Source organism: Oryzias latipes, chromosome 22 (genome assembly GCF_053564925.1).
Source record: "Oryzias latipes strain Hd-rR chromosome 22, Olatipes_Hd-rR_3.1".
Classification (NCBI taxonomy): Eukaryota; Metazoa; Chordata; class Actinopteri; order Beloniformes; family Adrianichthyidae; genus Oryzias; species Oryzias latipes.
This window is the reverse complement of record NC_136258.1, coordinates 13,471,738-13,484,319: the sequence shown is the minus strand read 5'-3', so window position 1 is coordinate 13,484,319 and position 12,582 is coordinate 13,471,738. Positions and strand designations below refer to the sequence as shown.

Sequence of the window (12,582 nt, the reverse complement as noted above, 5' to 3'; positions counted from 1 at the left end):
GCGGGGCAGAGAATATCCTAGATTTCCAAACAGAAGTTAGGAAACATGAAGAGAGAGTTAAAAGTAGACAAAGGGCCTCAGATCTCACCACATTTCTCCTGCAGCACAACGCTATGAAATACTGTAATCAACTGTTCTGAAAACGAACATTCCAGCTGAGGGTGGAGTAAGTTTGACGAACGGATAAACCAAACAAGAGGAAGCCTCCTCATCCGAATCTCCTCAAGACCCAAACACTGAACGTGCACAGCAACACAACAGTCTGTGTGGCAGAGGTGGAGCTGTACAAAACCTGGGGCAAAAGTGGAAGAAGAAATGCTGCGATCTTTGCTAAACCGCAGGACTCGTGCAGAGTCAACAAATCCCTTCTCTGTGGACAGAGCAGCTGGTTTATATTCAACACTCTCCTTATGAAGCATATGGTTTACTGCATGTTTAAAACACTTATGTTTATGCTGACATTAATGTGTGCTACTGTGTAAATGGGAAGGAAAAGCACTTTTTCAAAACGCACTTTCGTGTTTATTAAAAAAAAACAACAACACACACACATTTGCAGACATCAGCACTAAAAAAGTGCACATTCTGAAACATTACAAGCTGCTTTTTTACATTTTTGTTAACACAAACAAATACGATGATTTGAAACATTTGGAATAAGAAATCTGTTTTCACCAACACTCCAAAATGAACATCTGAGCGAGGAATGCTTCCAGGCTGGAATAAGAGTTTGGAGAGGGAAAATCTGAAGCACCAAACCGCACAGCTCTGGAAACCAAGGAGTGACTCATGCTTTTGCTGGAACAGGCTTGAAGGCTTTTATGTGAGACTATTCATGGCGTTGTGGTACTTAAAAAAAAAAAAAAAAAAAGAGCAATACCCACAACGGTGTAAACATTCCAGTTCAATGACACATCTCACAGCCCAGATTTTTACATTTCTGGGATTAGGAATAATCTCCATTTAATTTCAGTCTCTGAGATAAGATTAAGAGACGCCTCGTCCTTATAGTTCTCATGCGTCTGGGTTTCAGGACACGACCAAACTGTACGAGGGTGCGGGTGTTTCGGGCGTGCTTTTGCCTGTCATCTGCAGGGTTTTCATCTCCGTCCTCATCATCGGGCCAGAGTCATGTTGGTCGGACAAACACTCGTGGCAGCGTTTGCCAATCAAGTAGACGACTTCAAAGAAGGACAGGAGGATGCAGGCCAGGCTGGTGACCACCATGAAGAGGGTGAAGATTCTCTTCTCAGTGGGGCGGGCGATGAAGCAGTCCACTATGTTGGGGCAGGGTTTCTCCTGACACTTGATGAGTCGGGGGAAGTCATAGCCTTCGTAGATGTGGTAGAGGAGGTAAACGAAGGTGGTGTCCACGCCTATTTTGAAGAACAGAGTGAGGAGGTAGGTCCACCAAAGCCCCCCTCGCTTCTTCCCGGTGTTCTGGTAGAGCCGGAGGGAAGTGTTCTTGAATTTGAGTTGGTGTTTTTTTTCCCGATCTTCTCTGTAGGCCACATGCATCACCACCAGGAGTGAGGGGCACGTGACGAAGATGAGCTGCAAGGCCCACAGCCGGATGTGGGAGACGGGGAAGAAGTGGTCAAAGCAGACATTGTGGCACCCCGGCTGGGCCGTGTTGCAGTTGAAGTCCTTCTGTTCGTCCCCCCACACCTTCTCTGCAGCCACAACAAACACTAACACCCTGAAGAGGAAGACAACGGAGAGCCAGACTCTGCCGAAGGCTGTGGAGTGCTTGTTCACTCCGCTGAGGAGGCCCTGGAGGAATGCCCAGTTCATGACGAGGCTCGTTCACAGCCTGTCTTCTCTTCCAGCTGATAGAAGACACTCTCCTCGCTTTTTTTATAAAACTTCAAATCACCTGAAACAAACAAACAAAAAAACAATAATCTGACTATTACAAAAATATATTAAGAAAGAGGGAAAAGTTTTTTCTTCATTCTTTTATGTCAAAACAACAAACTTTGTTTAACTTTCATGTAAAATCTTGGTTAAAAAATACTTTATGTGGATGTTTACTCTGTAAATGTCTGCTCTGTAAGTATTTACTAATTAGTGTTTTCATCTCAGATACAATAACACAACTCGGACTAAAAGCAGTCATTCACTTTCCCAACACAGAGCTCTCCTAAAAACCCCGCGCCAACAGAAAAGTTCTCAATAAATCTAACAAAGAGAACATCTGAAGCAGAAACATGTGTGTATAAAAATCCATTTGAATACTCACAGATGATCCGCGCGCAGCGGTGTAGATCTGGAGCGGAGCAGGCAGCAGTCTATACCTGAAAACACACTCAATGACTGAGAGAAGGAGTTCAACAGGGCGGGAGTGGAAGGGTGGAGCGCGTGCACCTCTAAACACGCGACCTGTTCAGGTGTGGCAGGCGCTACTCCACCTCAAACTTGTTCTGCTTCACTCTGCAGTCGTGCACACTCCTCAGGACGGCCAGTTGTTGCGAGTGGGATCCTCAGTCTGTGGCGTGAACTGCAGCTCCGGGTTCAAGAGCCCCCTCTAGCGGATTTCCGTCCTTTTTCTAAGCGGGTTGTTCACCAAAACAAAGATTGTGTGTAAGTAAAGATGCTCCACTCTGTTGTGTATGCTAATGCTTCCCACGTGAGAAGTGAACGTTCTCGTTTCAGTTGACCATATAAGTTAAAAACAAAAATTCAAAAGGGTATATATTTTGCAGTTCTACAGAGCCCAGGATGTGACCAGAAAAAGTTTTTCCTCAACTTAATAAGTTGTGGCCACAATTTAGAATTTTTTTGGGCACAAGTTAGCATTTTGTGCATACAAATTAGTGTTTGTGCGCACAGATTAGCGAGTTGTGACCAAAAAGTAGCAGTAGGAGTTAAAGACACTAAAATACTAATTTGTGCAAACAAAATACTAATTTGTGACCATTAAATACTAGTTTGTAGGCACAAAATACTTATTTGTGGCCGCAAATTGATAATTAGAGAGAATTTTTTTGTATGTGTTGTTCAGGGCTCCGTACATATTCCTGAAGAAGAAGCATGTATGAACTCACAGTATCCAAAGTTTAAATCTGTGATTTCATGCTTTGTTTTCACTCTTTAAGCCCCTGTTTATCCTAATGCTGCCATCCTTTCTGTTTGACTTCTTTGACAAGTTATTTCATAGTTTGCGCAGCAGATTTTCAAATTCGAGGCTTTATAAGAAAAAACATATAAAAAGTAACCAGCTTCATAAATAAAAAGTGGAAATATTATGTGGCTAAAAATGAAACACACACATACACACATACATACATATATATATATATATATATATATATATATATATATATATATATATATATATATATATATATATATATATATATATATATATATATATATATCTCAGTTATAAGAAAGAGTCTCAGGTTTGAAGAACTGGACAGCACCGGGCCCTGACATGATACATGCCTACTGGCTAAAGAAGCTTACCGCACTCCACGAGCGCCTGGCAGCACAAATGAACCAGGTGCTAAGAGATGGGACTCACCCCGAATGGCTAACGGAAGGGCAAACGATCCTGATCCAGAAGGATCCCTCAAAGGGTGCAGTCCCATCCAACTACCGGCCAATAACCTGTCTCTCCACAACATGGAAGCTCATGTCAGGCATCATGGCAACCAAGATAAATAGGCACATAGATCAATACATGAGCAACACACAGAAGGGCATTGGTAGAAACTCCAGAAGAGCCAAACAGCAACTCATGGTTGACAGAACAGTCACTCAAGACTGTAAGTCACGACACACCAACCTGTGCACAGCCTGGATTGATTACAAGAAAGCCTATGACTCAATGCCACAGACGTGGATTACTGAATGCTTTGAGCAGTACAACAGAAACAGGACTCTAAGAGCCTTCATAGGAAACTCAATGAAGCTGTGGAAAACCACCCTTGAAGCCAATGGGAAGCCACTTGCACAAGTGTCCATCAAATGTTGGATATACCAAGGTGATGCTCTGTCCCCACTGCTGTTCTGCATAGATCTGAACCCCCTCAGCCAAATAATCAACAAGACTGGCTATGGATACCGACTCAGAAATGGGGCCAACATCAGTCACCTCCTCTACATGGATGACATCAAGCTATAGAGCGAGCGTGACATTGACTCCCTGATCCACACCACCAGGATCTACAGTACTGACATTGGGATGTCATTCGGGCTCGAGAAATGCAGCCGGATGGTGACAAAGAGAGGCAAGGTAGTCCACACAGGAGGGGTCTCACTCCCACAAGGAACAATAGCAGACATTGAGGACAGTTACAAGTACCTTGGAATTCCGCAGGCAAATGTCAACCTGGAGCAGGCAACAAGGAAAGCTGCAACAGCTAAATACCTCCAACGAGTAAGGCAAGTCCCGAGAAGCCAGCTCAACGGCAAAAATAAGACCCGGGCAATAAACAGCTTCGCACTGCCAGTTATCAGATACCCTGCAGGAATAATAGGATGGCCAAAGGAAGAGATACAGACCACGGATGTTAAAACACGAAAGCTCCTCACCATGCATGGAGGGTTCCATCCCAAATCCAGCACCCTGAGACTGTATGCTAGTGGCAAGGAAGAAGGCCGAGGACTAGTGAGCGTAGAAGCCACTATCCAGGATGAAACATCCAAGATCCATGAGTACATCAAGCTCAAGGCCCCAACTGACAGTGTGCTCAGTGAATGTCTCAGGCAATGGAGAGCAGAGGATACAGTGCTGGAGGACAGATCCTCATGGGAGGACAAACCCCTGCATGGGATGTACCACCGGACCATAACTGAAGTGGCGGATATCAAGAAGTCCTACCAATGGCTAGAAAAGGCTGGCCTACAGGACAGCACTGAAGCGCTCATCCTGGCAGCTCAGGAACAAGCCCTGAGCACCAGAGCGATAGAGGCTCAGATCTACCACACCAGACAGGAGCCAAGGTGTAGGCTGTGCAAAGAGACGCCTGAAACAATCCAGCACATAACTGCAGGGTGTAAGATGCTGGCAGGGAAAGCATACATGGAGCGCCACAATCAAGTGGCTGGAATAATATACAGGAACATGTGTGCTGAATATGAACTGGAAACCCCACGGTCAAGATGGGAAACACCTCTGAAGGTGGTAGAGAATGAGAGGGCAAAGATCCTGTGGGACTTCCAGATCCAGACTGATAGGATGGTAATGGCAAACCAATCAGACATTGTAGTGGTGGATAAAGAACAGAGGAAAGCCGTTGTGGTGGATGTGGCAGTGCCAAGCGATGGGAACATCAGGAAGAAGGAACATGAGAAACTGGAGAAATACCAGGGACTCAGAGAGGTACTGGAGAAAGCATGGGAAGTGAAGGTGACAGTGGTGCCTGTGGTAATTGGAGCACTCAGGGCAGTAACCCCCAAGCTGGAGGAGTGGCTACAACAGATACCTGGAAAGACCTCAGACCTCTCAGTCCAGAAAAGCGCAGTGCTAGGAACAGCTAAGATACTGCAGGACCCTCAAGCTCCCAGGCCTCTGGTAGAGGACCCAAGCTTGGAGGAAAAACCACCCGGGGAGGGTGAGAGGGGTGTTCATTTTAATAGAAAAGAAATAAGCAGACCTGGTTAATTGCATACACTTGTGTTTAATTAAAAAGAAATACTAACACACAAACCTCACAAGCTGCATCTGGTCTTATTAGCACCATTAGTATATAATGGATACATTAAACTGTCACTATAGGAATTTGAGCCTTGATCATGGAAGGAAAGCTATACTGTATAAGTGTACAGCAAAATAATTGCTATTTTATGTATTCATCAAGTTCACAATGTTTAATGAATATTCCAAGATCAGAAAAAACATGCTTTTTTAAAGTACTTTCCCCCACCCCAAGTATTTTTACTTGTCATTATTTGAAAATGTAAAAATAGTATTTTCACCTCTGTATATAGTAGGGAAATAGTGTGTTTGGTGATTTTGTCTCCCATTGGTGACAGTCTTTACTGTAATAAATCATCACAGGTTGGAGAGCCTGTGTTTAATCTTTTTGAATGCTAGCACATTTGTAACGATCACGCATTTGTGTGTAAGCAGCAGAACTGAGGTGTGTTGTAATTATAAAAAAAACCTGGTAATCCTCAAAACCAAGTTGCTCAAACTTAAAGATGACCATGCTTAATGGCTTTGCAAAACTCAAATTTGATCTGAAAGATCTTATATGCAGATCAGTTTAATGTAGCATACTCTTAGAGCAGACACCAACTGACTACTGGAGCACAGCCCACCGCCATAGGTGGTACAAACAAGGTCATTAGCAACAGCCATCTTTGGCGACATTTCAAATTAAAGCCACATCCTCACACAGTTCTGCTGATCATTACACAAATGGATATTCCTGTTCAATGTGGATCCATTTTACTAGCTCGATGGCCTTGTGGTAGAGTGTCCGCCCTGAGAAGGAAGGTTGTGTGTTCAAATCCAAGCAAAAGACCCCAAAAATGGGACCCATTGCTTCCCTGATTGACACTCATCATTAAGGGGTTAAATGGTTCTTGGGTGTGGCTGTGTGCAGCTCCCCAAGGGATGAGTCAACTGCAGAGAACAAGTTTCACTCACCTCGCAGTGTGACAACTAACATGACTGAAAATTATCTCTACAGAAAAAAAAGAGAGATGACTGGATGAACAGTCTGTACCGTTAATTCTAAGACTTGAAAACATATAGTCAACATGAATATTTTATTGTCACGTTAATAAATAACTTTTAGGGACTCAATAACAGGAAGTTGTTGTTTCTGCATTCTCAACGACGAGGCATTATGAAATAAACTTCTATTTATTTTGTTCACAAGATTAAAGCTGAAATCTCAGCATTAGAGACTTAAGTAAAACTTGAGTTTTACTTTGTGTAAATCCAAGTCCCTGTCTTTGTAGAAAAGAGATCGAATGCCAATTTCCTCACTCTGTGTTATTTATGATGCATTGTTGCTTTTAAACGTTATTTTCCATTTCAGATAACTGCTGACTTTCTCTTATTTAACTTTTGAAACACATTTTAGTTATTTTAAAAATTCAAAAAAACAACCTAAAAAATGTTTCTTGTGTTGATTATCCATACATGACAAACTTCAACTTCTCCTTTCTTTATAAAAAGTATTTAATGAAATATTTACAGGACAGAAGATGCCAATTCAAACATACAAAAGCCCAGAACCCCCGTCTGTTGCTCTCAAATGAAGATTTCTGCACGCAAACACAAAGCCATGGTTTGGTTTTCATTCACACGTATTCGCCGCAGTCTGAGATGATCACCTTCTGCTTGGGTTTGCCATCTTTTGTTCCCTGAGCCTGCAACCAAAGCAGAAGAATTTACACGAGACATTACATTTTTAATAAATCCTAAAATCACAACGTTTGCCACTGCAGCGTTCTTTATAAATCTAGAATGTTACATTTATTTAATCCTCTGAACTAAATTCTTTTTTATTTTTGTAAACTGAACAGATCAAAAGTGCAATAATGTTACGTTTCGTTAAGGTTATATGGACACCCCACTATGATTTTAATTGCGTTCATAGAGAAGTTTGCTTTTTAAAGGGTGACAGAAAAACAACTGAGCCTCCATAATTAAGAAGAGAATGTGACAACATGGGTTTCTCCAGTGAGCAGAACACTCATTTACTGAAGCTTCAACACTAAAAGAAGTTGCAGAAAACCATAAAATATGGAAAGTTGTGCAGAGAAAGAAGTGATCTTCTATGCAAACTGTCCCCATGCAGGGAAACTTTGCATAAATCACTGCAGACGTGTCATAACTTAACATGGATGAAGCTCGTGGTTCGTACTGTACCTCCATTGCTCGGACCACGTCCATCCCCTCCACCAGCTCTCCAAACACCACGTGTTTGCCATCCAGCCAGTCTGTCTTGTCATTCGTGATGAAGAACTGAGATCCGTTTGTGTTTGGTCCAGAGTTGGCCATGGAGAGCTGCCCTGTGCACACAAGACACAAGCTTTTACTCAGAAATCCCCCAAATCCTGCTGATGTCCCCAAACCAGGATGCTCACCTGGAGCCGTGTGTTTGAGGACGAAGTTTTCATCGTCAAACTTTCGCCCGTAGATGGACTTCCCGCCAGTGCCGTTGTGGTTGGTGAAGTCGCCCCCTTGACACATGAACTGAGGTATAATGCGATGGAAGCTGCTTCCCTTGTAGCCGAAGCCTTTCTCATGTGTGCACAAACAGCGGAAATTCTCTTGATAAAAAATAGAGAAAGCAAATATTATTTACAAAAAGAGTAACTACAAAGGAAATCAGGGCTTTGTTTATCTATCAGTAGGAGTATGTTTGCAGAATTTTCCCCAAAGACTTCACTTTAATTCCACACATTCATTGACAACAGAAAAATACAGGTAGCTGGTGCAAAAAAATGCAACAATGGCCGCTCAGCTCGCTGAAGTTTAGCACTGTAGAAATGGTGTTACTGCAGGAAAACTATTGTGAAAGAACATTCTTTCCTCTTGCTGCACCCTCCGCTCATTGTCTGAACTGGACTTGTGGGTTTATCCCGTAAAACAAACTCTCAGGCAGAGGAACAGCCTTTTCTACCTGCTTCAGTTTTTAACCCTTTACCTGCAACTGTAGCACTTCTTTGGAACAATCGTTATCATACCTCAGCCAGTTTCCAGAAATCTAGAAAATGTATATGTATATAAACATGCGAGGAGTCACTTTTTGACTGATGGACGGGGAGCTGAGAGGCTGTTACTTTTGTCCTTTTGTGAGACATGGTACATATTACAGAAATGTCTAAATAATGCTATTTAGATCCTTTAAAGTGAAGGATTGCTGCTGCAATTTCCATATGGTGAAAGTCCCTATATTTGTTTGAAACATGACTTTTTAATGTGTAGTTGTGGTTTTGCCATTTCTCTCCAACAGGGGTCTCGGTTATGTCATATATTGTAAGACCACAGCCCCAGACTAAAAAAAAAAATAGGATATGAAATCTCAATATGTTCAGGTCCTGTCTCAAATCAGAATTGGGGAGTAGGTTTATTTTTTATTATAAAAACAGAAAGAAAAACATTTTTTGAATAATTTATAAAGAATTTAGAAGACTGATATTATATTCAAAGTAAATAGAGTGTGCATCAGCAACCTCAAAGAGAGACTAAAGGACACAGTGGGGTTAAATGGTGTTTAGTCGGCTACCAATTGGTCAAGTTCTTCTACCTAAGAAGATGAGAGGCTGTCATTTTCATCATAGGTATACCTCAACTATGAGAAACAAAATTAGAAGAAAAAAAAAATCACATTTCTTGAGAATTTAATTGTAAATTATTGATTTTTTTCCTTCAATTTGTCTTTCATAGTTGAGGTATACCTATGATGAAAATGACAGGCTTCTCTCATCTTTTTAAGTGGGAGAGCTTGCACAATAGTAGCTGACTGAATACATTTTTGCCCCTACTGCAAATGTTTGCACTTTTTTAGAAGAATGTTAATATTTGCTTCATCTTTTGGTTGAGTGTGCAGACCTGCAGTCATCGGAACGATGTCCGCCCGCAGGAGGAAGCGCAGTCTTCCTGCTGCTTTGTTCCCAATCTTGATGTCCATGTAGACCTGTGGATTTACTCGGCTCTTTTTAGCCTGTGGCTCCCCCTGCAAAATCAGAAAAATGCATTTATCATATTTTTATTGCCTACACAAAGCCCTGCAAAAATGAATAAATAAATGAAAAATAGTCCTACAAATGTTTTTTTTTTTAACTTTATCTCTCAACCGTTATGGAAGTAATTTCTGCTCAAATGCTGTAAAGGATTTCTGATTCCCTTTGTTGTTCAAATGCGCCAAGACTTTCCAAATAAACCCACACACCCAGATAATTTACTCATTTAGTGCATTTAATAAGAAACCTGCTTCCTCCAGTGAATCAATTTTAATTCTAATTTTATTACTGTTATGCGAGTGATAAAGTTGGTTTCTCTAATTGGGAGAGTGGATCAATCAAACTAATCTAAATGAGGATTACTAAGAAAATGCAGATTTCTCTGGATTGTAAACACAAACCTGCTTTTTTGATGAGTCACGTTTTGATGTGTTTTTATATAAATTAGACAGATTTTCACTCCTGACATGACATTTCATCATTCACTGTACATTTTACACTCTTCATTTTTAGTCTTACACTGACGCAACAATATTTCACCAAAACCTGCTTTTCTCAGTGAAAAAATAAAATAAAGGCCCTCTAACGGGTCTGTACATTTAAATTTATTGAACTATACTCTAAAAATTAAGATTTAAAGAGAAAAAAAGATTGCTCATTTACTACATGTTTATGCAGTGACCTTATACCTTAAATATCTAGAATCTAATTCCCTGAATAAACTGAGTGTCCTGAAAACAAAACAAAAAGTTCTCACCTCCTGTGTTTTGCTGGGTGCCTCTCCTGCTGCTACCGCCTCAGCCTCGGCTTCCTCCAAGGTTTTCCCCGAAAACTTCTTCAGCCAGTCGTCATCCGACCACACTGAACACAAAAACAAGAGTTACAGGTCAAAACCACATCATAAAAAACAAAGCAGATTTTAAGAATCTTCTTCTATGATTACCTGGTCGAGAAGAACCCTCTTTGATTCTCATGGGCTTAGCGATGTTCACTCGGATAGTCCGTCCAAAAAGTTCAGACTCATTCTGGCAGCAAAAAAAAGCTACAATTTAAACCCAATCTTTTTAAAGAATAAGAAGAACTGTTAGTCACTTACCATGTTATCAATAGCTGCTGCTGCATCCTGAAGGAAAGACAGTGATGAGAAAGGGATGCATTCAAGAAAATAAAAGCTCACTTTTGTTAAAGATTCACCGATACAACTCTGGGTTATTTTCAAATTAATATGATCAAATCAAAGAGTTTGATTTGCACTTTAAAAAAAACAACAAATAAAAGTTTTTCTTGTTGGTTTGGTGAATCTATAACGTTTTTCAAGTGAATACCTTTTAAAAAATGAGTTTTCTGAATCCATCCTTTGTGCCATCAATAATTCAATTCAAAAGGAGAAAACTTTAAAAGCACAAACCTCTGCCAGCTCAAACTCAATGAACCCAAAGCCTCTGTGCTTTTCTAAAATGTAAGCACAAAAAATACTTAAATGATCAGGGTTTTTTTTTTGTTTTTTTGTTATATGATTATAAAATAAAACTTGATCTGACCTGTTTCATAATCCAGGGGTATCTGGATGTCTGTGATGTCTCCAAAGGGAATAAAGGCTGCGTGTAAAACCTTCTCATCCACCTCCTCCGCCAAACCACCTGGAGGAAGCAGCAGCGCAAACACTCAACACTCAATGCTTCATCTTCGTACTTTTGAATGAACACATCGTACATTAACCAGGATGTTAAAGTCGAAAACAGTGAGCTCTGTATGAGTTGGCTTAGCAGCATGTGATGGTTTCTATAAGACCGGAATACAACGTTGACTCGCCTTGGTTTTCCCCGCATAAATGGTAAAAAAAAGTTTTTATAGAAGGAATTAGCATAAAAGAGCTTTTAATTTCTGTTTTAGTTCAGAGTGGAGTGTAACTTGATCGGTCTGACATTCATAGTTAATTTAAAAAGTTATCATTACTTACCGACATACAGAACCCTTTTATTCGACGCCATATTGGATTCTAGATGTTGAACTTTAACCTCGGCCTCTGATTGGTGGAATCAAAAGGAAGCCCGCCTCTTCAACTATCCACAGCGCCCTCTATTGGTCATATTTAGGTCCAGCAACTGATCTATAGAGCCAATGACCGTCAATATGACTCTTTTCAAACACATTTGTGAAATGTGCCAGAGTTTTCAGATGAAAACAATCATATTTGTCGTTTTGGCTTTTTGTCTTTTTTGTTTTTTAAATGGAAATACCTAACTATGTTTTAAAAATAAAACAAAACAGCTCAGTGGTTTCAAATATAATATATACTTTATGTATCACAATAATTTTTGGACAGCTAAAATACACTAATGTTATGTAATTTTTGCTTTAGAGTTTTGTTGTTATAATGCTGCTAAATCCCTTTAAACTGTTTTTACTTTCAAATTATTTTTTATCTTATTGTTCCATAAATTTTCTGTATTTCTAAACTGATTTACTGTTGAGGGTTACCTGGCAGAGAAAGTGGGAAAAGGTTGAGAAGCACTGCTTTTAGTGACCCAGCAGTCCTCACCTTCTTCTTACGGAAACCCAACCATGTTTTAACTAAGGTTTTATACTTTTTATCTGAAACAAAACCCTAAGGGCACAATTTTACCCCACTCCCTTTGTAGCACTAGAGTTGTAAAGCACAATACATTGTGTTTCACTACAAACAATAACATTATAATTCACTGATGAAAGCTGTGTTTATGGCCGATTCAGAAGAACAGGTCAACAGCTAAAAAAGATCAACATTTTTAAATGTAAATTCTCACTTACAGAGAATTTTTGGTAGTTTGTTCCAAATGATACATCCAAACCATCCATTTCCCAAACCCATCGAATCTCGTTTGGTTTCACTCTGTTGCTGGAGCCTATCCCAGACACTGTTGGGCAAAAGGGGGGTGCACCCTGGAC

General features: G+C 40.5%; 2 protein-coding genes across 2 annotated transcripts; both read right to left on the bottom strand.

Annotated features, from left to right (window-relative positions):
- Nucleotides 1-499: 499 nt before the first annotated feature.
- On the bottom strand, nucleotides 500-2,492 carry gjb10 (gap junction protein beta 10). Its single transcript, XM_004082640.5, has 2 exons — nucleotides 2,243-2,492; nucleotides 500-1,876 (listed from the first exon to the last, which is right to left on the bottom strand). The coding sequence occupies exon 2, from the start codon at nucleotides 1,792-1,794 to the stop codon at nucleotides 1,030-1,032; it is 765 nt and encodes a 254-aa protein (XP_004082688.1). The 5' UTR covers nucleotides 1,795-1,876; nucleotides 2,243-2,492; the 3' UTR covers nucleotides 500-1,029.
- A 4,631-nt stretch (nucleotides 2,493-7,123) lies between these two features.
- Nucleotides 7,124-11,767, bottom strand: ppie (peptidylprolyl isomerase E (cyclophilin E)). The gene is made up of 10 exons (XM_004082382.5): nucleotides 11,615-11,767; nucleotides 11,196-11,294; nucleotides 11,063-11,106; nucleotides 10,751-10,777; nucleotides 10,598-10,679; nucleotides 10,412-10,515; nucleotides 9,524-9,647; nucleotides 8,053-8,238; nucleotides 7,835-7,977; nucleotides 7,124-7,332 (listed from the first exon to the last, which is right to left on the bottom strand). The coding sequence occupies exons 1-10, from the start codon at nucleotides 11,643-11,645 to the stop codon at nucleotides 7,264-7,266; spliced, it is 909 nt and encodes a 302-aa protein (XP_004082430.1). The 5' UTR covers nucleotides 11,646-11,767; the 3' UTR covers nucleotides 7,124-7,263.
- Nucleotides 11,768-12,582: the final 815 nt, after the last annotated feature.